The sequence below is a fragment of the Porites lutea genome, chromosome 1, assembly GCF_958299795.1.
Source record: "Porites lutea chromosome 1, jaPorLute2.1, whole genome shotgun sequence".
NCBI classification, from domain to species: domain Eukaryota; kingdom Metazoa; phylum Cnidaria; class Anthozoa; order Scleractinia; family Poritidae; genus Porites; species Porites lutea.
This window is the reverse complement of record NC_133201.1, coordinates 44,807,327-44,828,888: the sequence shown is the minus strand read 5'-3', so window position 1 is coordinate 44,828,888 and position 21,562 is coordinate 44,807,327. Positions and strand designations below refer to the sequence as shown.

The 21,562-nt window shown below is 39.4% G+C and overlaps 1 protein-coding gene across 1 annotated transcript; it reads right to left on the bottom strand.

Moving 5' to 3' along the window:
* Positions 1-4,068: 4,068 nt before the first annotated feature.
* On the bottom strand, positions 4,069-21,143 carry LOC140952401 (solute carrier organic anion transporter family member 4A1-like). Its single transcript, XM_073401830.1, has 10 exons — positions 21,097-21,143; positions 19,095-19,238; positions 17,953-18,144; positions 16,799-17,172; positions 15,023-15,425; positions 13,583-13,760; positions 12,786-12,933; positions 10,928-11,106; positions 6,783-6,997; positions 4,069-4,535 (listed from the first exon to the last, which is right to left on the bottom strand). The coding sequence occupies exons 2-10, from the start codon at positions 19,216-19,218 to the stop codon at positions 4,381-4,383; spliced, it is 1,968 nt and encodes a 655-aa protein (XP_073257931.1). The 5' UTR covers positions 19,219-19,238; positions 21,097-21,143; the 3' UTR covers positions 4,069-4,380.
* Between the last annotated feature and the right edge of the window lie 419 nt (positions 21,144-21,562).

The following is a 21,562-nucleotide window of genomic DNA, read 5'->3' as shown; positions in this document are numbered from 1 at the left end:
GAGAGAAACCCGCTGTTCCGCTGTGAAGTCCTTTCGGGGGCACCCTACACATTAGGTGGGAGGTAGAAACAGCCGGCTACCGAGAACAGAATATCTGATTGCACTTATCAGAGAAGAAAACGAAAAGCTTGAAAATGTAACTTTTCGGTCGAAGTGGTTCAATGATCAAGGGATGATAAAATAACAAACCCATTAGAGGAGTTCAACGTATTGAACACAAATTGCTTAATCATCGCTTTCGATTTCATTTTCAAGGCCAATTAAACATTGTCAAAATTATAGAGACAAGGAATATACTTCTAGAGCTCAGCCGTGCTTTTGAGTCTTTAGATGAACGTTCATATTTACGATCATTAAATTCAGTGGAACTTCTTCAGTAGTTCTTTTGTAGGACATTGTTTGCCTAGTCCCTGTACGGCGTTTTCCCATTCCCACTCGGTCAATTCGTTTCGGTGACGTATCCGAGGCGAACTGGCGGGAAACATTTTCGCATGGACCACGTGACCTGAAACGCTTTGGCCGCGAGGAAAAATGAGGCCTAGGGACTAGGCAAGGACATTGTATGTCTTCTGAAAACTGATATGACTTGTGGGTAGCTAACATAACATAAGGCTTGATGGGCTAGACCGGGCTACAATAGAGAGCGCTTAGGTACCACTGGTAAGGATTTCAGCGATGTTGTGCATAGTTATTAAAGTGGAATGGTTATGAAACCCGTTAGACTCTTTTGTTATATGTTTTTGTTAGCTTTTGTGGACCTGACCGTGCACAACGTTCAATCTGTGTTCAATAGCGTTCCTATCATTTTGAACTCACTGGCCAATAGAAACATCGCAATGATTTATTCACTCACAATTTGTGAACAAAAAACCAAGGATTGTGCACGGTCAGGGAGCTTCCAACATAAACTACAGAGCCATTGTTTTCAACTTGATGTTTGCCGGCTTTCCTAACCAGTCTCCTCTTCTAAATATGATCTTGTGGTAACAACAAGTTTTCCAAATCAAAAGTCCACAAAAAATCCCAATTCATTTTTATAAAATTGACATTAACACACAAATTTTTAAAGTGGCAAATATGTTGTTGAAGACTTCATTTGGATCAGCCTCATAATAGCATTTCGTACTCAACCTCAAAACCAAGAGTCCTATTATGGCTCTTGTCAAAACTTAGAAACGTTTTTGCATCTCCATAATAAGAAGTGCGTCATAAGATGTTTTTCATCCGTTTGCCGAAAAGTCCAAATATAATGTTGTTGGTTCCTCAACTGCATCGCTCTAGCATGTAACCGCTAGTTAAAGAGCGGAACTTCAAGCTGAAACGGAACACGCTCGTGAATCGTGTAAACAAACAATGTGAAGTGTCTTCGTTCATGAAAGTGGTTTGTTTTGTTTTCTTGTTTACGGTTTAGTGACCAAATGAGACTATGATATGGGTCATACCTTTCACACACACTTAACCACACTTTGACGTGGCATATATTAATTCCCAAATAATAATAATGATGATGATAATAATAATAATAATAATAATAATAATAATAATAATAATAATAATAATAATAATGATAGTAATAATACCCTGATAATAATAATTTTAAAAGGATAAAAAGCAGCGCTATTAAACGATGACGTTTCGGCGACGACGTGTTACCGTTATCAAATGCAAATGAAAGAGACCATAGAACGATATACATGTCTATAGCCGAACGAAGGTATGAACGCAACATTAAAATTGAAGAACAAAGGAGTGAAAGGAATGGAGTCGGTTTGAGTGTTTAAGGTTGGTCTCTTTTCCTTAATAATTAACAACATCTCATAAATGACATGAAATGAGGCACTCAAATTCTTGAGGATCTTTAAACGTTCTCGGAGATTAGTTAGCTCTTGTTGGTGAAAGAAAGCCCTCTTTAATACACCATCAATGCGTTGTTTAAGAATTTAAATGTAATTCGTGTGATGAAATTATATTGGCAGTACACCAGCCGCCACCTCCATCTACCCATTGACGAGCACAGATACTCCGTAAGTGATAAACACCTCAAAGGAAAACACCAACAAGCCTCTGTCCCTGAGACGCAGAACGGACTTAGTGATTATCACGAATTTATTTTAAGAGAAATTTCATAGCACATTAGAAATAATATGTTTACAGCATTGATATACAAAAAATTACAAACACATCAAAAAAATTATTACAGTACGAAAAAATGATAGGGAAAAAACTGTTTTATGCATATTCATATCATCATCAAGTCTCATCGCGCCAGTAGGCGCGTAAGGCCTTCACAAGGTTCATGTTTTCCTTCGGCACGCATGGGTCTTTCGCATACCTTCATATATAATATAGCAATTTAAATCCCATTCCATACAGTAAACACGTACCCGCTAATAAGAAACTTCATTTTTTGAGGTGTGGCAAAAAAGATTCTCTTATTTGGGGGAAGTTATTGGTAATTTAGGCTAAATAGATTCTTAACTAGGTTCTTAATTTTTGTGAAGGAGATATGTTCGTTGACTACCAGAAAAATAATTAAATAAACTTGAGTTTGGTCCTTAAATTAACGGTATTTATTCACAACTGTACATTGTAAAATTTATTTGTGCAAGATCCATGAAAACAATTACGATCTGTACTTTTTTCAAACCTTATACTCTTATTTGTAATTGCAGTTTGGTGCAGTATCTTCTTGTAATATCAACTGGCAATCTCGAATTCCAACTCCTTAGCCGTAAAACGTTTATCTTGATTTTACTGTAACCAACACATAAGAACCTGCTTGATTTGCTTGGGTAAACAGGTTCTTATATTTTGGGGAATTAGTATAGGTAATAGCATGATTTGTAGTGATATTTGGCATAAATACCACAAGTGATATTTCGAAATTGTTATACGTAATTTCACGAGCCGTTAGGTGAGTGAAATTTGAGACAATTTTGAAATATCACAAGTGGTATTTGTGCCAAAAGTCACGTACAAATTATGCTATTATTTGTTTATACTACTACCCACCAAAGGTTTGTAATTTTCACATGTAGGTATTTCAAATTAAGCTGAAATACCACTGCTCTAAACCAATCAAATTGCAGAAATTTCTCATGTAGTAGTATAAAGTGTGGAATTTCTGTCAGCAAGTTCCCAAACCCTTTCTCCTCCCCAGAGGTCTCTTTGTGTCGTAGGGAGACTGGGGAGAAGGAAAAAAGTAAGCGCGCGGGGCAAGATGGGAGGGAGAAAGAGAGGAAGCTCCCGCTTTTCCCTCTTCCTATCGTCCCCCGCGCGCTTACTATTTTTCGATTATTGCTATTTTTTATTGGGATACCCGGCAGTAGACTTGCTACAAGTCGATCTCTTGGCGAGCGCGGCCGACCGCGAGCGACGAAGTCGCGAGAGGTCTTTCCTCCCGCTCCATATGAAATCGGACGAAGGACTTTTTTGAAAGTCTAACCCGGCAGGAGCCTATGCGGAGGAGAGAGCTCTTAAACCACAAGTTCTTATTAGCGGTTGTTTACTGTAACGTTTCTCGTTGAATATGATATGGGGTGAAGTTCAATGTCTGAAGCCCAAATGTTATCCCTTTAAAAGCGTCTGCTGCAAATTTTCAAACCTCTTGTACATGCTATTTTTTTCACTAGCTACAAAGAATCCGACGCCTATTAATAGTCAGAACTTAAAAAATAATATCACGCGAGCAAATGACAAGTACAGCAAAAAAATAAAAATAAAAAGTAAAAGAAATAAAACCTTACAGGGATGTGTAGGAAGACCACATCCTTTAGTAAGAATTCTCAAACTCATTAATAATTCATTAAGAAAATACAAAGGAAATTAATGTTTAATGAGTGTTTGGAAATCGGATGAAACACTGCTTAGTATTTGCATCCTTAATTTCTCCTTCAAAAATGATTTTGTTTGAGAAGAAATATCAAACATTCGACACAGTGTTTCATCACCAGATGAAACACCTCGAAGTTCGTCAAAAATACTCCGCTGCGCGTCGTATTTTCAACTCTCTTCTCGGTGTTTCATCTGGTGATGAAACACTGCATCTCATGTTTGATATATTACATCATCTATGAGTTCTAGTATAGTTTATCAAATAACGTAAAGAAAATCGTGAAATTGTGGCGAGAAAAATACTGTCTATGTAAAATGCAAGGTATAGGTTTTAAATTTTGACATCTGATGAAATCCTTGATTATTTCCAATCAAATAGGCTTATTGTTGCTCTACCTTGAGTGCTTTTTATAACGTTTATCTTGACTTTGACCCTTTCATTATCTCAACATTCAGATCAAGTGTGTCGGCTGTCGGTCAGTGGTCCTTCCTCCGATCACTAGATGGTCTATCCAGCTAACATTCCCTACAATTCCTTGAGACACTTTATAAAGCACTTTCTGTGCTGCCCAATGCATCACCGTTCATTGAATTGTCAGCCATATTTTCCTGGCCAATTTCTTTGCTGCTGTGATGACTTTCATTGTCGTAACTTGGTTTGCAAAACCAGAAAGAAAGGAAGTAAAGAAGTATAGAGATACCTGTAATTAAAATAAAGGAAATAAAGCTATTGAGAGACCTTGACACAGTATACACCAAGGGTGCGTTCGATTGGGAAATCTGGATTTAGATTTTAAAATCCGGATTTCGAATTTGCAATCGAACGCGAAATCCGAAAACGGATTTCAACGCTGAGATATCTGTTTTTGGATTTTCATTTTTACCGTTCGAAATCCGAAAAAGGATTTGAAAAACTGTCCTTAAGAACAGCGGTCTTGCACGCGCACAAGCAAAAAGAAGACCACTATTCACGGCAATAGTTTTGCAAATCCTTTTTCGGATTCCCAATCGAACGGTAAAAAGGAAATCCATGAAATCCGGATTTGGATTTCTTAATTGAAATCCACCCTGAGGAGGGATTTCTCGGGGGTGAAATCCGTTTTCAGATCTCGCGTTCGATTGGGAAATCCGGATTTAGATTTTGAAATCTAAATCCGGATTTCCCAATCGAACGCACCTTAAGATTTAACAATTATAATTATTGAACGAGGCTGAGTATGATCATGATGTGAAGAATTATGCAGATCGAGTTTAGCCTCGGTGGATAACATCCTCCAAGCCTCCTAGAAAGAATGATGAAGTCTCGTTAAGTGGTTGAAGCCTTTCAGTTTGTGGATGAAATCCTATGGTCTGTGATTCAAATAAAAGACTCTTTAGCAATACGTTCACATGGTAATATATATTAATTTAGTATGTATAGTTCTAACTTTTGAGTCTGTGGATGAAATCCTATGCCAGTGTGACCATGCAGTCAAATGAAACATCTTCAGCAGTACTTTCACGTCAGTGGTATCAACTATTTAGTATGCAGTGCTAACTTTTGAGTCTGTGGACATTAGTGAGCTTTAGCAACGACGACGGCGACGGCAAAGAGGACGTCAAAAAAGCAATAGGTTTATTACGCAAAATAACAACTTTGCACGTGCATCACGCTTTTTTGTACATTTCTTCACCGTCCTTGCACGACTACGACGTGAAAATGCCTCATTGCAAGTTTTATGGAGGACGTAAACAAGCGACGACGAATCTCTTTTTCTCTCTCTAAACTTGAGGGCGCTCCTCAAGAAATCAACTCCAGGGAAATTCGCCTACACTTGCCATTTTCAGCAAACTGGAATAAACGCGACAAAGATTGAAAAGACGAGAATTCATTTTAAATCTGACGTTTTCGCTGCCGTTGCCGTCGTCGATGCTAAAGCTCCCTAAAGCAACAACTACGGCGACGGCTGCAAAAACTTCACTAAACTTTATCGCGTTTATTCCATCTCGTTCAATTCGTCTTTCTTGACTTGAATTCTAAAAGACAGCTGTACTGCATCGGGGTTCAGGAAACGAAAAAGAAAGTCGTTGTCTTGTGTTACATCTTCGACAAAACGTGAAATTAGGTATTTTTATGTCGTAGTCGTGCAGCGAAGGCAAAGAAATGTACAAAGTGTGTTGCACGTATAAAGTTGTTGTTTTGGTTATTAAAGGAGCTGTGTCACGAAATTCAGCCAAATTAGGAAATTACAAAATGCCCGTTAAATTAAGTGAAACATATAAATAACCGCTCAAAACTTTAAAGGAAGGTTAAAATAACATAAGAGAAACAACAGATGCCAAGGATGGGCAAAACTGAAGAAGATTGAAACGGATTGAAATCAGTAGGGTTTTTGAAAAAGCTGTTCAGCCTAACAGTTTTTCAAAGTTGATCCCTGCTGCTTGCAACTTCAAAAATAATGCTCAGGAGACATATTTGGTTGTCTCGGATCTCTGATTTTGTTATTTGCATGTCATTTCTTTGCATACTGTAAGTTCCATAGCGACTGAGGGAGAGTAATTGGCAAAATTAAACAAAATGAACTGGACTGCCGTGACACAGCCCCTTTAAACCTATTAGTTTTTTCGCTGTTCTCATTGCTGTCACCGTCGTCGTTGCTAGTGGGACAAAACGAAAGGCTGGGATCGTCTTTTGGCAATTTGTAGTGTTTTAAAGTCAATTTCGAGGTTCGAGGTTTGGTAATGCATAACGAAATAAAAAGAAAAACCTTCAGAAGGGTGACTTGTTACTAATTATCATTTATAAACTAAGGTAATCTTCCAACCACACTAGTAAGTGTTTCTGTGATAACAGAAACGACCCTGAAATAACGGAGTATTGTAATATTTTGCGGATTGCTGATTTCATCAGAAAGCGGACTCATCTGAAACCTTCTAATGACTATCTGTCACTTTAATTAGATATTTACCTCTCATTACAAATCCAAAGATGGTTATTTTCTTGGCTATATTCCACATAGTGTATATTTGGCATCGACCTCGTCTGTTGCAACTTTCCCCCCAAAATAGACACCCCGAATCAAATATCCATCCAAAAATGATGGGCCCTGGTACGAACCCGAGCGACCGCTGGAAGATGAATTGAAATCCGAGAGAGTAAGACCTGTGATTGTCTGGTACGCACCTGATGAAATAAAATAAGGTAGGCAAATGTTGACTGAGATAGATTATGGAATATTAACGACTGAATATGTACGTACGTGTAGATATCAGCCACGTACTCTGCGAGCAGTGGCTGGACCAGGGCGGATAAATGTTGGGCGCAGGGCGGATAAAGGTTGGGCGGTGAAACGAGCGCTCCGCTCTTCGTTAATGTGTGATGCGGAGTAGGACTGGCACGAGCGCTCTTTCCGCGCTTCCGGTGCGCTTCAAGGCCGGCGAAATTTTCCTTTTTGCAAACCGGAAATCCTATTTTCTTTCTGTAATTTCAGGCTACAATGTTAAATAGATAAATTCGTTTCATAACAATATGAATAAACAGTTTCATATGTTTGTGTCTGTACGTCTAGAAGTCAAACTTGTTGGTCGTATAATGCCAAAATTTGAGTTTAATTTGAAAGTGTTGAATACCTCCTCCTTCCACTTAATATCACCTAATCGTCTTTCAGCGTTTCGTTTGCAAAAGCTTAACACTTCTTAACCTCAATTTTTACATATGTTAGAGGGGGATAAATTTTATATAACATAACAGAAAATTAGATTGATATATATTGATATAGTGGCGTTGTACTTCTTCAAACTTTGCTTCTCGGGTGCAACGCGCCATGGCGATTCGCGCAATGCGTTGCAAATCCGGCAACCGCATGTAAACAAAATTTATTGAGGTTAGTTGTAAGGTTTTTTCTCAGTTTTTCTCTCTAAAACTAAACAAGGTAAACAGTAAAAACTGAGGGGAAACTAATTTTGAAGTTTCGGACAAACAGACAGACGTATGAGATGTTTTTTTCAAAATTAAAAAGAAGGATGATGGTGATTGAAATTAGCATAATTTCACCTTGCGCGAGCTGCACGCATTTATAAAATAATGAAACACGATCCGCTGTCATTTAGTTTTGCCTTGGATGACATGGATGAGATTTTCCTTCGTGTTTTAGACAGTACTTAGTTGTTTTTGTTTTGAAATAACATCGACATTGGCGAGTAGCAGAACGAAAATATAATTCAGTGGTAGAGTCATGGAAGTAATAAAAGAAACCCTTTGAAAGAGATGTTTGTCTACTCCAACTAAACCTCCCGCAAAAAATAGCAACATTTGCCTCTCGGAGACAGCGTACCAGCACAAAGGAACGAGGAAGAAGGGCAAGAAAATAAATCAAGCTGCCATAATTCAGTGACAGCGGCAGTATCTAATGTACAAACCACATCGCAACATCGCAAGCCCTGACCGAAGTCGAAAACAAGCGACATTTCTAAGCAGAGTCCCAGTCCACTGCATCACACCTTTTTGCTCGGACGCGCTCGTTTCACCGCCCAACCTTTATCCGCCCTGCCTAACCTTTATCCGCCCTTAATATCCGCCCTGGTTGGGCGGTGAAACGAGCGCTCCGCTCTTCATTTAATGTGTGATGCGGAGTAGGACTGGCACGAGCGCTCTTTCCGCGCTTCCGGTGCGCTTGAAGGCTGGCGAAATTTTCCTTTTTGCAAACCGGAAATCCTATTTTCTTTCTGTAATTTCAGGCTACAATCTTAAATAGATAAATTCGTTTCATAACAATATCAATAAACAGTTTCATATGCTTGTGTCTGTACGTCTATAAGTCAAACTTGTTGGTCGTATAATGCCAAAATTTGAGTTTAATTTGAAAGTGTTGAATACCTCCTCCTTCCACTAAATATCACCTAATCGTCTTTCGCCGTTTCGTTTGCAAAAGCTTAACACTTCTTAACCTCAATTTTTACATATGTTAAAGGGGGATAAATTTTGAATAACATAACAAAAAATTAGATTGATATATATTGATATAGTGGCGTTATATTTCTTCAAACTTTGCTTCTCGGGTGCAACGTGCCATGGCGATTCGCGCAATGCTTTGCAAATCCGGCAACCGCATGTAAACAAAATTTATTGAGGTCAGTTGTAAGGTTTTTTCTCCGTTTTTCTCTCTAAAACAAAACAAGGTAAACAGTAAAAACTGAGGGAAAACTAATTTTGAAGTTTCGAAGAAACAGAAAGACGTATGAGATGTTTTTTTTCAAAATTAAAAAGAAGGATGATGGTGATTGAAATTAGCATAATTTCACCTTGCACGAGCTGCACGCATTTATAAAATACACGTCATCAAGTTATGAAACACGATCTGCTGTCTTTTAGTTTTGCCATGGAGGACATGGATGAGATTTTCCTTCGTTTTTTAGACAGTACTTAGATGTTTTTGTTTTGGAATAACATCGACATTGGCGAGTAGCAGAACGAAAATATAATTCAGTGGTAGAGTCGTGGAAGTAATAAAAGAAACCCTTTGAAAGCGATGTTTGTCTACTCCAACTAAACTTCCCACAAAAAATAGCAACATTTGCCTCACGGAGACAGCGTACCAGCACAAAGGAACGAGGAAGAAGGGCAAGAAAACAAATCAAGCCGCTAAATTCAGTGACAGCGGCAGTGTCTAATGTACAAACCACATCGCAAGCCCTGACCGAAGTCGAAAACAAGCGACATTTCTAAGCAGAGTCCCAGTCCACTGCATCACACCTTTTTGCTCGGACGCACTCGTTTCACCGCCCAACCTTTATCCGCCCTGGGCTGGACGCTACGCTTGGCGTCCGGCCTGTTGAAACCACTATTCGCAGGGCATCAGGAACGTGTCCCTTTGGAGCTCTTCTACAGCTAAATGGTGCACTTCTTTCAGTTTCAATTTAAGCATCACGGGACTCCCTTAAGTTAAGGTTTGATTGGCCTAGGATCAGGCTCCGCAGCTGAGGAAAAAGGCGCGAAAAAAATCGGCTAGTCCCCAGACCACAGCTCGGCTCGCTTTGCTAAGAAAGGGTGGCTACTCCTTCCCAGTCCACCGACCGGCTCCCTCCGCTCGCTGATTTTTTTTAATGCTATTTCACTCCGTTTTTGCTATTTTTTCCCCATATAGCGAAGTCCCCAACAGGATATGAACCTATGATCTTCCGAACATCGGGTATAGGGGCTTTATACACTAAGCTACGGAGAGACTCATGGAGTGAAAAGTCAAGGGAAAATGAGGGAAACCAAGGTCTTATCCTTGGTGCATATTTGTCACGCGTCCTGCAAACTGATAGGATCATGCATGTGGATAGCATGCTGTTTGGTGATAAATAAGAAAAGATGGTGATTTGATATCATCCGTAATATTTTTCGCCAAATAAACTAACATTATATCACATGTTCAACTGTTCGCAGCCAATTAATCAAATCTCAGCCAATGTTCGTAAGAAAGAGATGTCTGTATTAAGGAGAATCTAGACCCCGGGCCTCCAAGGGAGAAAAATCTGGGCACACATCAACACAATTTATACGTCAGCACTTGTTTCTTTGTCATATAGATATTTATTTACATAAAAACGTAAAGAGATTCCTTTGTCGGTACAAAAAATTGGCATTTCATCCTGAATTCCGTAAATGAGATCAAAATCTGCAATTTCTGCCCCTAAGCGAGATGGCCAATATGCCGTAACTTTAATATGCTAACCCCCCCCCCTCCCCCCTCTCACGGGGTGAATCAGCAGAATGGGTTCTTTTACTTTCATAGTTGAGAGTCATAACAGTGGTAACCTGCGTAGCTGGCGGTTTTTTTTTCTGTATGTTTTCTTTTGAGGTACATGAAGTGAGAGATGCAGCCGCGCGAAAGCTGAACCGAGATCGAACCTGGGAAAAAACGATGGGGAGGGGGTGAGGGGGGAACGCAGTAAGGATTTTCTCTCTCTTCCCCTGGCCCCCTCCCCCGTCGGTTTCCCTTTTTACCTCGCCCGCCCGTATAAGTGAAATTCACACTAGAAAAAACCGCCAGCTACTGCGGCAGGTCATCTCAGTAGAAGTGCTGCAAGCTGAGACGGAATAAGCGTTAGTAATGCTGTACTTTCTTACCGTAGAACCACTGTTTTGTTTGGTATCGCTATCAAGAAAATCGCCGAAAGCAGCAGAACATTGATCATAAGGAAGTATTTGTAATTCTTGCATCCAGATCCACGGTCGCAGTAACCTTTCTTTGCTGAACTGGTTTGAGTGTTGTTTCCCCCAAGATCAACGCAGCTACAGTTGAATGCCTGAAATCAAGAATGAAAGTACCTTTCCATGTTTTTGAATGGTTATTCCTCTACCATCCCCACGGTATTTTTTTTATACAGGGGTCTGGAATTGTTATTATTCGGTTCTTCAGAACAGCGGTTCAAGCGCAGGGTAATAAATTAAAGTAGGAAATTCACAATTTTGATCTTAAATAGGGTAACAGTTTCAGGAAGCATTTATTTCAGTATTCATTTCCGTCATTTATTTATGTATTTATCTATTTCTAGCCGAATCAGTTTTAAAAACATGCTGGAAAATGCCACAGAATATTCGCACTACCGAATTTTTAACAAGGGGCTTGCCATCTTGGTCGGTGTCATCGTTAAGCTCAGGCCGTGAGTTAACTTCCCGTTGTTTGTACGTGCTGACAGGGCTTCACGTCAATCGCCAGCGGGGGAGGGTGCTGCAAAAGCCTGATTGTCAGTAAGTGTCTGAAAAATATTCATTTTAAGCGAAAAAAAGGCATATGAAGTTAGCAAGGTCCGTGAAAAGAAAAGACGCCACCGAGTATCGAAAGCTGATCTGGACTGTTTAAAGGTCTTTAAACTTACCAACTTCTTACAAATTTATTTCTTTCAGTCTAATTAATTTTGAAATGATAAATTTACTATTACGCAAATGCTATATACCTGAGTTACCATAAGATGGAATTTCAAAAAACTTATGCCAATTTGTGACATTTCAATTAAACGTTTATTGACATTTTAAAAAAGATAGTTTCGCGTGTTTACATTTTCTCACAGCCTTATTTTATACCACCAACGGTTGAAAAACATTCATTACTACTAAAACTCAAACAACACATTAAGCAATTACGAATGGATGGAAATTGCAAAAAAATTACTCTCAGACTGGCTAAAGCAATCCACTAATTCTATAGTATATATTAGCATATTCCGATTTTTGTATCGGAAATGTACAGAGTTAACAAATGAGAAAATGCACGTTAAATTGTTGGGCTTAAGAAGAAGAAGAAGAACAAGAAGAACAAGAATCTATTAAATTGTTGGAAAAAAAAAGAGAGCGATAGCAGGTATCCAGCCAGGCTCTTTCTGGTACGAAATTTTTGCGTTAACGCCGTTTGCTACAGAACAATATAAATGATCTTACGGACGAACGGACGGACTAACAGGGCTTCTGATAGTTATGAGCCAGTGCGCGCAAAGAGAAATAAAGAAAAAAAAAAAAAAGAAAAACACGGAGACCTAATACAATTAAAGAGAATGAACACACTATAGAGCTTGAAGTGTCCTTTTAAGTCCGTAACAGAACTATAATTCATTATATGGCCACAATAGTGCGCGCACTCTGGAAATGACCGGGCCATTACGAAAATTTTTCTCGGGTCTGTGGCTCTTTTGAGTTTTGAGTAAAAGCTACGAGCTCGAGGGCGAAAGCAACAAAAAATATCGTGACAAAGTATAACTGAAAGAAAAATACTAGCACATAGATATTTCTTTACTTTGAGGGACGAAGAGAGCCACAGCGAGGGAGAGTTTGTATTGTATTCACTTTAAGAATAACGCCAAAACGGCCATGTAATAAATTATAAGTTATTAACCATCATGGTCATTACAGGGAAACCTTACCTTAATATTACCTTTATGTGTGTTTTATTTTGTTTTGTTTTTTTTCAAAAACAATATACCTTGCTTACCTTTGTTTTTGTTGTTTGCTTGCATCCTGCATGACAAGGTGAAAAGTATGTCAGCTTGTCCTGTCCACAAACGGGATTCATGCTGGCCAACGAACAACTGCAATTCATATTGCATGGAGCCAGTGGGCTGCGCGTTTCCATTAAAGAGCTGCCATGGAAGTGAAACAGTCAAATGTTTATTGAGTGGCCACCCTCGTGAAAGAGGACACATAGTCACTCTGTAGCTTTAGAGTCTCGATTGTATATATTACACCTTGCTATAGAAGCATGAAATTGAAACGTTTTCAAGGAGCTGAGAAATACATAGTAATAACAATAATCAAGAGCCATAATGGGACAATAATAATCATCATCATCGTCAACATCATGTCATCATCACCATCATCATCATCATCATCATCATTATTATCATTATAATCATCATCATTATCATTATCATCATCATCATCATCATCATCATCACCATCACCATCATCATCATCATCATCATCATCATCATCATTATTATCATTATCATCATCATCATCATCATCATCACCATCATCATCATCATCATCATCATCATCATCATCATCATCATCATCATCACCATCATCATCATCATCATCATCATCATCATTATTATCATTATAATCATCATCATTATCATTATCAACCGTATTTCTTTCCCTTCATTATTCTTTGTCCCTAATAAAAGGAATAAAAAATTGAAAACAGCCAGAATATCCCTTACCTTTTATTTTCTCTGATAGTCTATTAAATAAAAACAATCCAACTTAGTTTAAAGCAGTTCATACCTATTGTAATAAGGTTTTACTACTCCAGCTAAATTTATGTCATCGCATCCGGGAATGAGGAAAGCAATCGATGTCCAAACTGAAAGCAGCTGGATAATCAGGCAACACTTGGCAGAGAGTCTGCAAGATTTCTTTAAACTGAATCTCCTGACCAAAAAGCCACCTAAAACTATACCACCTACAGGAAAGCGAAAAGCACGGATTGTTACTAATAAATCGAAAAGTTGTACAGCCAACTCTCTTTATAGCGGATACTTTAGGGACTCGAGTTAGTGTCCTCATTAGCGGGAGTCTATTTCAGTCAAACGTCTGCAATTAATTTTTGTCTGGGATTTTGATGCTGTCTGTATTATCGGGCTGTCCGTTACACCTCCCGCCTTGCAGACACCCCATTATAACGGACACCCCTATAATATGGACAGCAGTAAAATCCCAGGCAAAAATAAATTACGGACTCTCGCTAATGAGGACACTAACTAGAGGTTTCTACAGTGTCCGCTATAAAGGGAGTTGACTATATTGGGTGTCCGCAAGGCGAGAGTTGACTAAATATGACACCCGGGGGACACTAAATCAAAGTTTAGGTAGAGGTGTTCCGCTGAGGCCCGCAAGGCCTGACCCTGCCGGTGTAAGGCCCGGTTCAGACGTCGCTCCACTCATGTGCCGAACCTAACTGATGATGAATTACCGTAAATGATCGATTAAATGATCGGCAAAAGAGCGGTGTCTGAATCGATTTAATACGGCAGTTTTAGTTAAGTGCGGCAAAGGTTCGACAGAGTCTGTCGAACAGCTTTTGTCGAAATTAACTTAGGCTCGACACACGGTGCGCCGCCTGAATCAGATGTCGCGCCAGTGTCGCTCCAAAGTCGAACTTCTTCAGTTAGGTTCGGCACATGAAAAGTTAAGAACAGCGTCTGAACGAGGCCTAAGACAAAAACTGCTTATCGTGCTACCCTTTTTAAGACGAGGGACCTTACTAATATCATGGATTAGATTCTTTTGGAAAAAAATTGTTGGTACCTCAAATGTAGACCGTTCATCACAAGCCTTCACACTCTTTTAAACGCTTCTGGTCCAAGTAGATACCCTGTTTAAGACGCTAGTTAACCAGTGAAAGGAAAAGCTTTCACAACTTGAAGTATTTTACTTAAATCGTTGAACTACACTTGTGGGAATTCGACACACAATATCGCAGAGATAAGATATTCATGAGTTGTCGTACATTACCTAGCTGCTTGAAATGATGACTGCAGCAGATTCCGAGGCAGAATAAAAAAATATATACTTTATTTGTTGATTATTTATTAACAATCCCCAACCCAACTTCAATTCAGGTGACACCTCTAACAAGTATCCAGGGAACACCTGCCTTGGTCCTGAGCTAGGGTGTGCCCTGAATAGAGATTCCACAGTGTATTCATCTGAATTTGCACGTACCTGCAGCTCCAACCATAAAGACTGTTCCAAGCGTCAGTCCAGCAACGGCGGGGTGGACACCAAAGTTTGTCTCAGCAAACTTAGCAATGAAGGGACCTACTCCACCCCCAAAGAGTGAACTTGCAGTGAGGGCAAGGGTGTTAAACAGGTACGTTGGATTTGTGATCAGTTGCAAGGTAGCTGGTAAGATATCTTTCAATTTTCGTCTCAACTTGAGATCTGTTTTTGGCAAGTGCCCCTCTTTGATGGCTTGATCACGCTTCTCTTTTGAGCCGGGTAACTCGCGGGGAAAGCCAAGGATCAAAATTGCAAATAATATCATCAGACCAGCAGACAAGACGTACCCTAGCCACCAGGCCCCTATCCATTGAGGGTCCCTTGGGGATAATTTGGCTCCCTTTGGCTAAAGATGAACAAAAGACATCTTGTTGTTACTCATTAAAAGAGCATGAAGTCTAGTCATAGTAACTTTGGGTAGGCAATAATATGCATTGCAAAGAAACAAAAGCCAGTGGCCTCCGACCCCAACCTTGACCTGGTGACCTCGAAAGTTCCGAAAAAAAAAAACTTCCGACGACATCATTCTTATTTATTTATCATGCTTAATATTTACTGTCACATTTATATTATTTCGAATCAGCGACCTATAGACATCCCAGTCTTGGGATGTCTGTCATGTTAACTTAGTTTAATGCCTTGGTTCCCACTGCTGGCATGGTTTCCTGTAGATCAGCGGTATAGAACGTTTGGAGTACAGTAACCAGGAACTCATAGGTCCGACTTCTGTTGAGAACTCCATTTTTTTCGAGTCTCTTGGGTCACTGATTGAAGGAGCTCTCACCTCTTAAGAGCTTCCGAACTTCAAAGATACTTTTAAAACTTGTGCCTTTTCCGCTCCCAGCCATCACGATGTCGTCACGTTACTCCTTTTATTAAAATTTTGCAATCTTAAGACTGTTTAAACTGCACAAGAAAAAAATATCCTGAAACGCCTTTAGAGTGGTAAAAAAAACTAGCGCAGAAGTAACCAAAGTATGATATAACTTAAACATACTGTCTTACTATCTGAAAATAAAGGTGCTGCGTAGCTGAGGAAGGAGGCCAAAAAGATGGTTTCGAACTGAACACCAAACGAGTTAATAGTATTGGTCAATTCATCACCAATGTTTCGCGCGATAGCCCTTTGTCAGGACGAATCCCGAGTCTGACTTACTGACAGTTGGAGTGATTCTTACTTAACACTGTTAGTGACTGACAATGAACATTTTGCTCCTTATTGGTATTAACGCATGCGTGACAGCAACCAGACATTAGAGAGTTTTATTAGAAATTGTACAGCGCACGTGTGGAAGGACTTGCCACGTGGTATAAATCGAGGATTGCCGTTAACTTGATTGTAAAGCTCTCTATTAATGCCATTTGACGTATAAGAGTAAAAAAAAATTGTGTCCTACAGAATTTGGTGTGACCGAATTCGGCGTTATAGAAATTGGCACACAGCATAGGATTTGGTGCAAACGAATTTGAAATCACGGCAAAGAATTTGGTGTGACAGAACGTGATGTCAAGACATCGAATTTGGCGTTATATCAGTATTGAAATTAGAAACACGGAATAGAATTTAGTGTTGTCGAATTTGATAACACAGGACAGAATTTGCTAGGGGAACGAAACGTTTAATGGCCACAATTTAGCGACATACAGAAATGAATAGATACTCCTTGAATTTTGGCGGGGATCACATAAGAGATGAAGTGGTCTTATCAGTCAACCCACCTGTTTGACGTGTATGTAAACATCACCTAAAATTGCGCCACCAACCACAAACCCAAGCCCGGGACCTGTTATGGCAGCCGCATAAAATATCCCCAAGTAAACAGGTGAGGTTTTTGGATTCACGTTTTCATCAATGTAAGCTGGCACAAGTGAGTACAGCGGAGTCGTACCAGCACCCATAATTATTTGGGCAAAGCAGAAGATAAACAGGTAAAACTTGTTTGATCCGTATCCAGAGAAACAGCTCTTACTCGTTAAGCCGGTGGTGTTACTGACCACACATTCTTCGATTTTCCGCGAGCCGGTGTCTTCTAAATTCGGCTGATATGTGTCGCTTATAACGTGAGGAAGAACGAACGTAAAACAACCAATCCCTAAGAAAAAAATACATAACTATTTTCACTTTTTTCAGCCGCGAGAGGTCATTGCTCATGTTCTATTGCACAATACCGTCACAATTATTTACAAGATTATTCCGGATTGGGCAAGTGAAAGCCTTATGAAAAAAATTCAACAGATGTTGATTTCGCCGGAGTAAGGGAATCAAGAAACCAAAGGGAAAGGTTTTCGGCTTGGAAAATTAAAAGGAACTGATCTTCGAAAATTCCAGTGTTATGAGGCCGTTCCAGTCACTCTCTCGATTTGTTGGGTATACCTGTAATCCTGCCAAACCTCAACTCGACTCAGGACTGAAAAAGCATTGCTCACAGTCTACTTAACCGAGGAATTATTATATGACATGCAAAAGTTTCAGCAGAAAAAAAAAACACTCACACTCATGTATATTAAAGAATATGTTTCTTTTTCTAACCCATTCGCCCCATGGGAACCAAGACATTCTTGGATTCTGGATTCCAAGCCGTGGATGTCGGATTGCAGGTACTGGATTCCAGTCTTAGTCAGTGGAACTTGGATTCCGGATTCCAATCGTTAGTGGGATTCCTTGAGCAGTAACCCGGATTCCAAAGCCTAGGATTCCGGATTCCACAAGCAAACATTTCCCGGATTCTGGAATACGATTTCCCTTACATGTTCCCCTTAGGTGCCTTTTGGGTCTATACATTTCACTAATCGATAAGTTTCCTCAGTTATTAAGTCTATAACTTCTTCTCCTTGTAGTAGGAGTTATTACGCATGCGCCAAACTGCACAAACCTGTTATTATAGTCCCATATCCCAGCCACTTGACCTTGTTTCCAAACTGCCCATAAAAACTAACAAAACAGATGAGCAATACAGAGGATATGTCGTTGGAAGCAGCAATAAGACCAAGTTCCTTGCTGTTAAACTGAAAACGTTTCTCAAGCGCGGAAAGACTTATATTTGTGAATCCACCAACAGTCATACCTAATGAAGAATAAGAAAAAAGACAAATTAACTGTTAATAAACAAATACAAGAAGCCTCACGCTTCACGTTAATTGACTCATATGGACATGATGTTACTAAAAATTGCCTGAAGGTAAGTCAACCAACTTCATTTTCTTTCTGTCAATCTCTTTTCTCTTTTTTCGACTTGTGTTGATGGTCTACTCGTATTAAAGTCCCCAAAGGAAGCGAGAGTGCATTTATCTGCATTTCTCTGTAAGAAACGGACTTTTACATTAGGGGTCAGGTTTGATTCCTATTTTTGTTAAGTTATGTTCACAAGGAGCAGTTTCCAATTGGATGCTTTCCGTTAACGGGCGGAGGTACGGTAGCATGTTCACACGGGATCAGTCTTGAACGCTACTTGTTTAAAGTGAGGAAAGCAGCTCTCAGTTTAAGCGTGCAGAAAGATCGAACAAAGATAATAGAGTGTTTTCACATGACGTCACGGCGACCATATTGGTGTAGGCTAAACAATGAAAGCGCGGCCATGTTGGTGTTTCAAACCTATCCTGGGAGTTGAACTCTTTTCTTATGCAAACGCTTTCTTTTGTTCCAATAAATGGCCACGTGAGTGAAAACTCTATTCACAACATTCTCGTCACCAGAACTACTCGGCTTTATTTAATTTCATCAAAAAGAAGCGAAGGGCTTTCGAAACGAGAATTAAAATATTATGAGATGATCCCTGCCCTCATAAAAGTGAATATAGATTCAGGCCTTCAAAAGAAAACATTGGGAAAGAGTAACAAGGTCAAGCACAGTGAGTGCGTTTTCTTAGAGCTACACGGTCAAGTGAGGATCACTAAAATTATGTTTGGAACAGGGTCAAATATTCATCTCTATCTTCCCTGAAAAAGATTTAGAGTCGCGGAAAATCGAAGGGATACTCCCCGAGGTGCAAACAGAAAATATGATCAGCCGACGAACCTTGAATAATGCAAATAAACACAGAAGCCATGAGAAAGCATTTGGCATTGTTAACAATCTGCAGCCATCTGGGTTTGAAAGTAGACCAGCCATATTTTAACTCACGCTCTGGCTCTTCTTCCATCTTGTACTAGCGAATACAACCTGAAAAGGATTAATGAACAGAAAAGGATTCAAAAATGCGATGGAGAGAGGAATCAGAAAATGTCTCACTTTCGTACGACAAATTGCATCTAAAATTTTCGGGAAAATAATACTCAAGCCCTTGTAATTTCGAAAAGACTCAAATTCCCCTAGGATGACCGAACAGATACAAATTTTTTCAGCGCCCCTTAGAATGCATTTCTAGAGGTCTAAAAGTACTTTGGATAGCCGTATTTTCAACGGTCTTTAGGAGGAAACCGTCGTTAGGTACCCCTGATACTCATCCTGTTAATTACTGAATGTCATCAGAAAATAAATACCAGTTTTAAACTGACTTTTAATTTTCATGACTGTTTTTCAGTCATTTAAGGAATTTTTCACGGAACGTTTAAAATTGGCTCGGTAGACGATGAGAAACGGGCCTTAAGAAAAATTTTAGGAAATGAAACGTGGCAGAAAGAAATTTGTACGAAAGTTTATGAGGCAGAAAAGTGAGAAAATAAAGCTTCCCGAACGTGAGATCGAGAAGGGCGTTTCGCGACCCAATACTAGTGTAAAGGGAATTGGTCACGCATTGATCTCCTTCGAGTCTCCACTGAAGTTTGTAAATATTAGTTTACCGGATTTGTACGAAAGTCACTCAAATAATCCCTATACAAAGTAACTTGATATTGAAAAACTTATTTCTTTATTGATCAATGTTGGGTAGTACGTTAAGAGCATGATATGCCCAGGCATGACTTACACATGAAACCTTTTCAATCCTCGAAGTGGCCACACTCAAAATAAGGCCAAATTTCCAATTTTTTTGGGGGGTAAAATGCTTAGAAGCAAATAACAGCAACTGAAACTGCCGCTGAAGAGGTTTCATTTGAATGGTCACATCGCAAGATTTCATCCACAGACTCAAAATTTAAAACTGAAATCAGCGATTCCGTCATTTACAAAGGGTGATGTGAAAAGGCATGTTGGATTGTTGAGAAAGAATGAAGCCAAGAAAATCTCAAAGCCTTGTCTCAGAAACTAGAAACTTAACCAACGACGCAGACAGCAAATCCTTGAAAAAGTAAGCGACAAAACGATTTTGTCCCAACATTGTTGGTCAATTTTCTGTTAAAGCATTGGTGTCAATAATTTCAATAATAATCTCAAGGGTCTTACGTAAAGACTTGGAGTTGAGTTAGACAGCCGGGCCGGGAGAACTTAAACGTTTTTACTTTTCCTTTAGTTAGTTTGCATGTGAGACACATTACTCCTGCTTGCATTGATATTATTTGTCTACTTTCTCTCTATTCACCCCCGCCTAGCGGGACATCGATCCTGTGGCAAACCAGACTATACAGTGCTTTATTTTCCAATCGATACCGGCTTGTACCTCATGACAGACATTTTTAATTCTGACTAAGCCGTTTCAGAAATGTTAAACAATTGTAGATTTACAAAACATTCTTGCTAGGACCACCACAGTGATATTTTTAAACTTTCCGTGATTGGCAGAAGCCTTATAAATATGCTAGTAGGAATTCTGTTAACCACAACTGCCATCGCCATCGTCTGATTGAGTAAATTAATTAAAAAAGAAGAGGCTAGAGTTTTAAAATTTAGTGAAATAAAACTTTAACCACGGCGTTAAGATATCCCTTGAAAAGTTTTTGGAGGCTTGATGATTGCAGGAGCTCATCGTACCAGATGTGACCACCCCGCCTACCGGCCCCAGATGAAATGGACGTACTTCAGTTGGGAAGAAAGAAGTATAACTGTTCAGATCGGCTTTGTACAAGAATGAACAGAAGAAAGATTTCCGTTTTGGTAAGATATTCATCAGGTAAAATGAGGAAATAAACTACTTACTACTTACAAAAGAGATGTATTGTTAACTGTAGACGTCCAGTTACGCCGTCCGTCAGAATGACCTGCAGTGTGTAGGTCACTGCTGAACAAAAGCTTTACGTTTTAATTGATACACGTAAGTATCACAGTAAGCCCTCTACGCGTTTGGCTTTCCGCCAAAAGTCACAAAACGCTGCACTTAGGGATACCGCTCCATGAACGTTATCTATTAGCGACTACTGGGATGGCTTGAGTCCAACTAAAATGAATCAAATTGAATTACAAGAGACGAAAATAGTCGAAGGCAGATTGTTTTTCATGATGTTACTCTTTCACATTATTCAGTTATGATCACGAAACATTGTACAACAAAAATAGTACTTAATGGAGACCTCATATCGATTTTCTGTTAGCTTAACATATCCACTCCATTTAACAAAAAGCATTAGAATTTAATGCTCATGTTAAAATGAAGACTGGTAGCGATAGCCAAT

What these genes read in the sequence shown, in the direction of transcription:
- LOC140952401 (XM_073401830.1), bottom strand. Translation starts at nt 19,218, where the DNA reads ATGGAAGAAGAGCCAGAGCGTGAGTTAAAATATGGCTGGTCTACTTTC. An exon ending in ATATGGGACTATAATAACAG is followed by an intron (nt 17,173 to 17,952) that starts GTTTGTGCAGTT and finishes TTTTTTTCTTAG; the next exon opens with GGATTGGTTGTTTTACGTTC. An exon ending in GTAAAACCTTATTACAATAG is followed by an intron (nt 12,934 to 13,582) that starts GTATGAACTGCT and finishes CTTCCATGGCAG; the next exon opens with CTCTTTAATGGAAACGCGCA.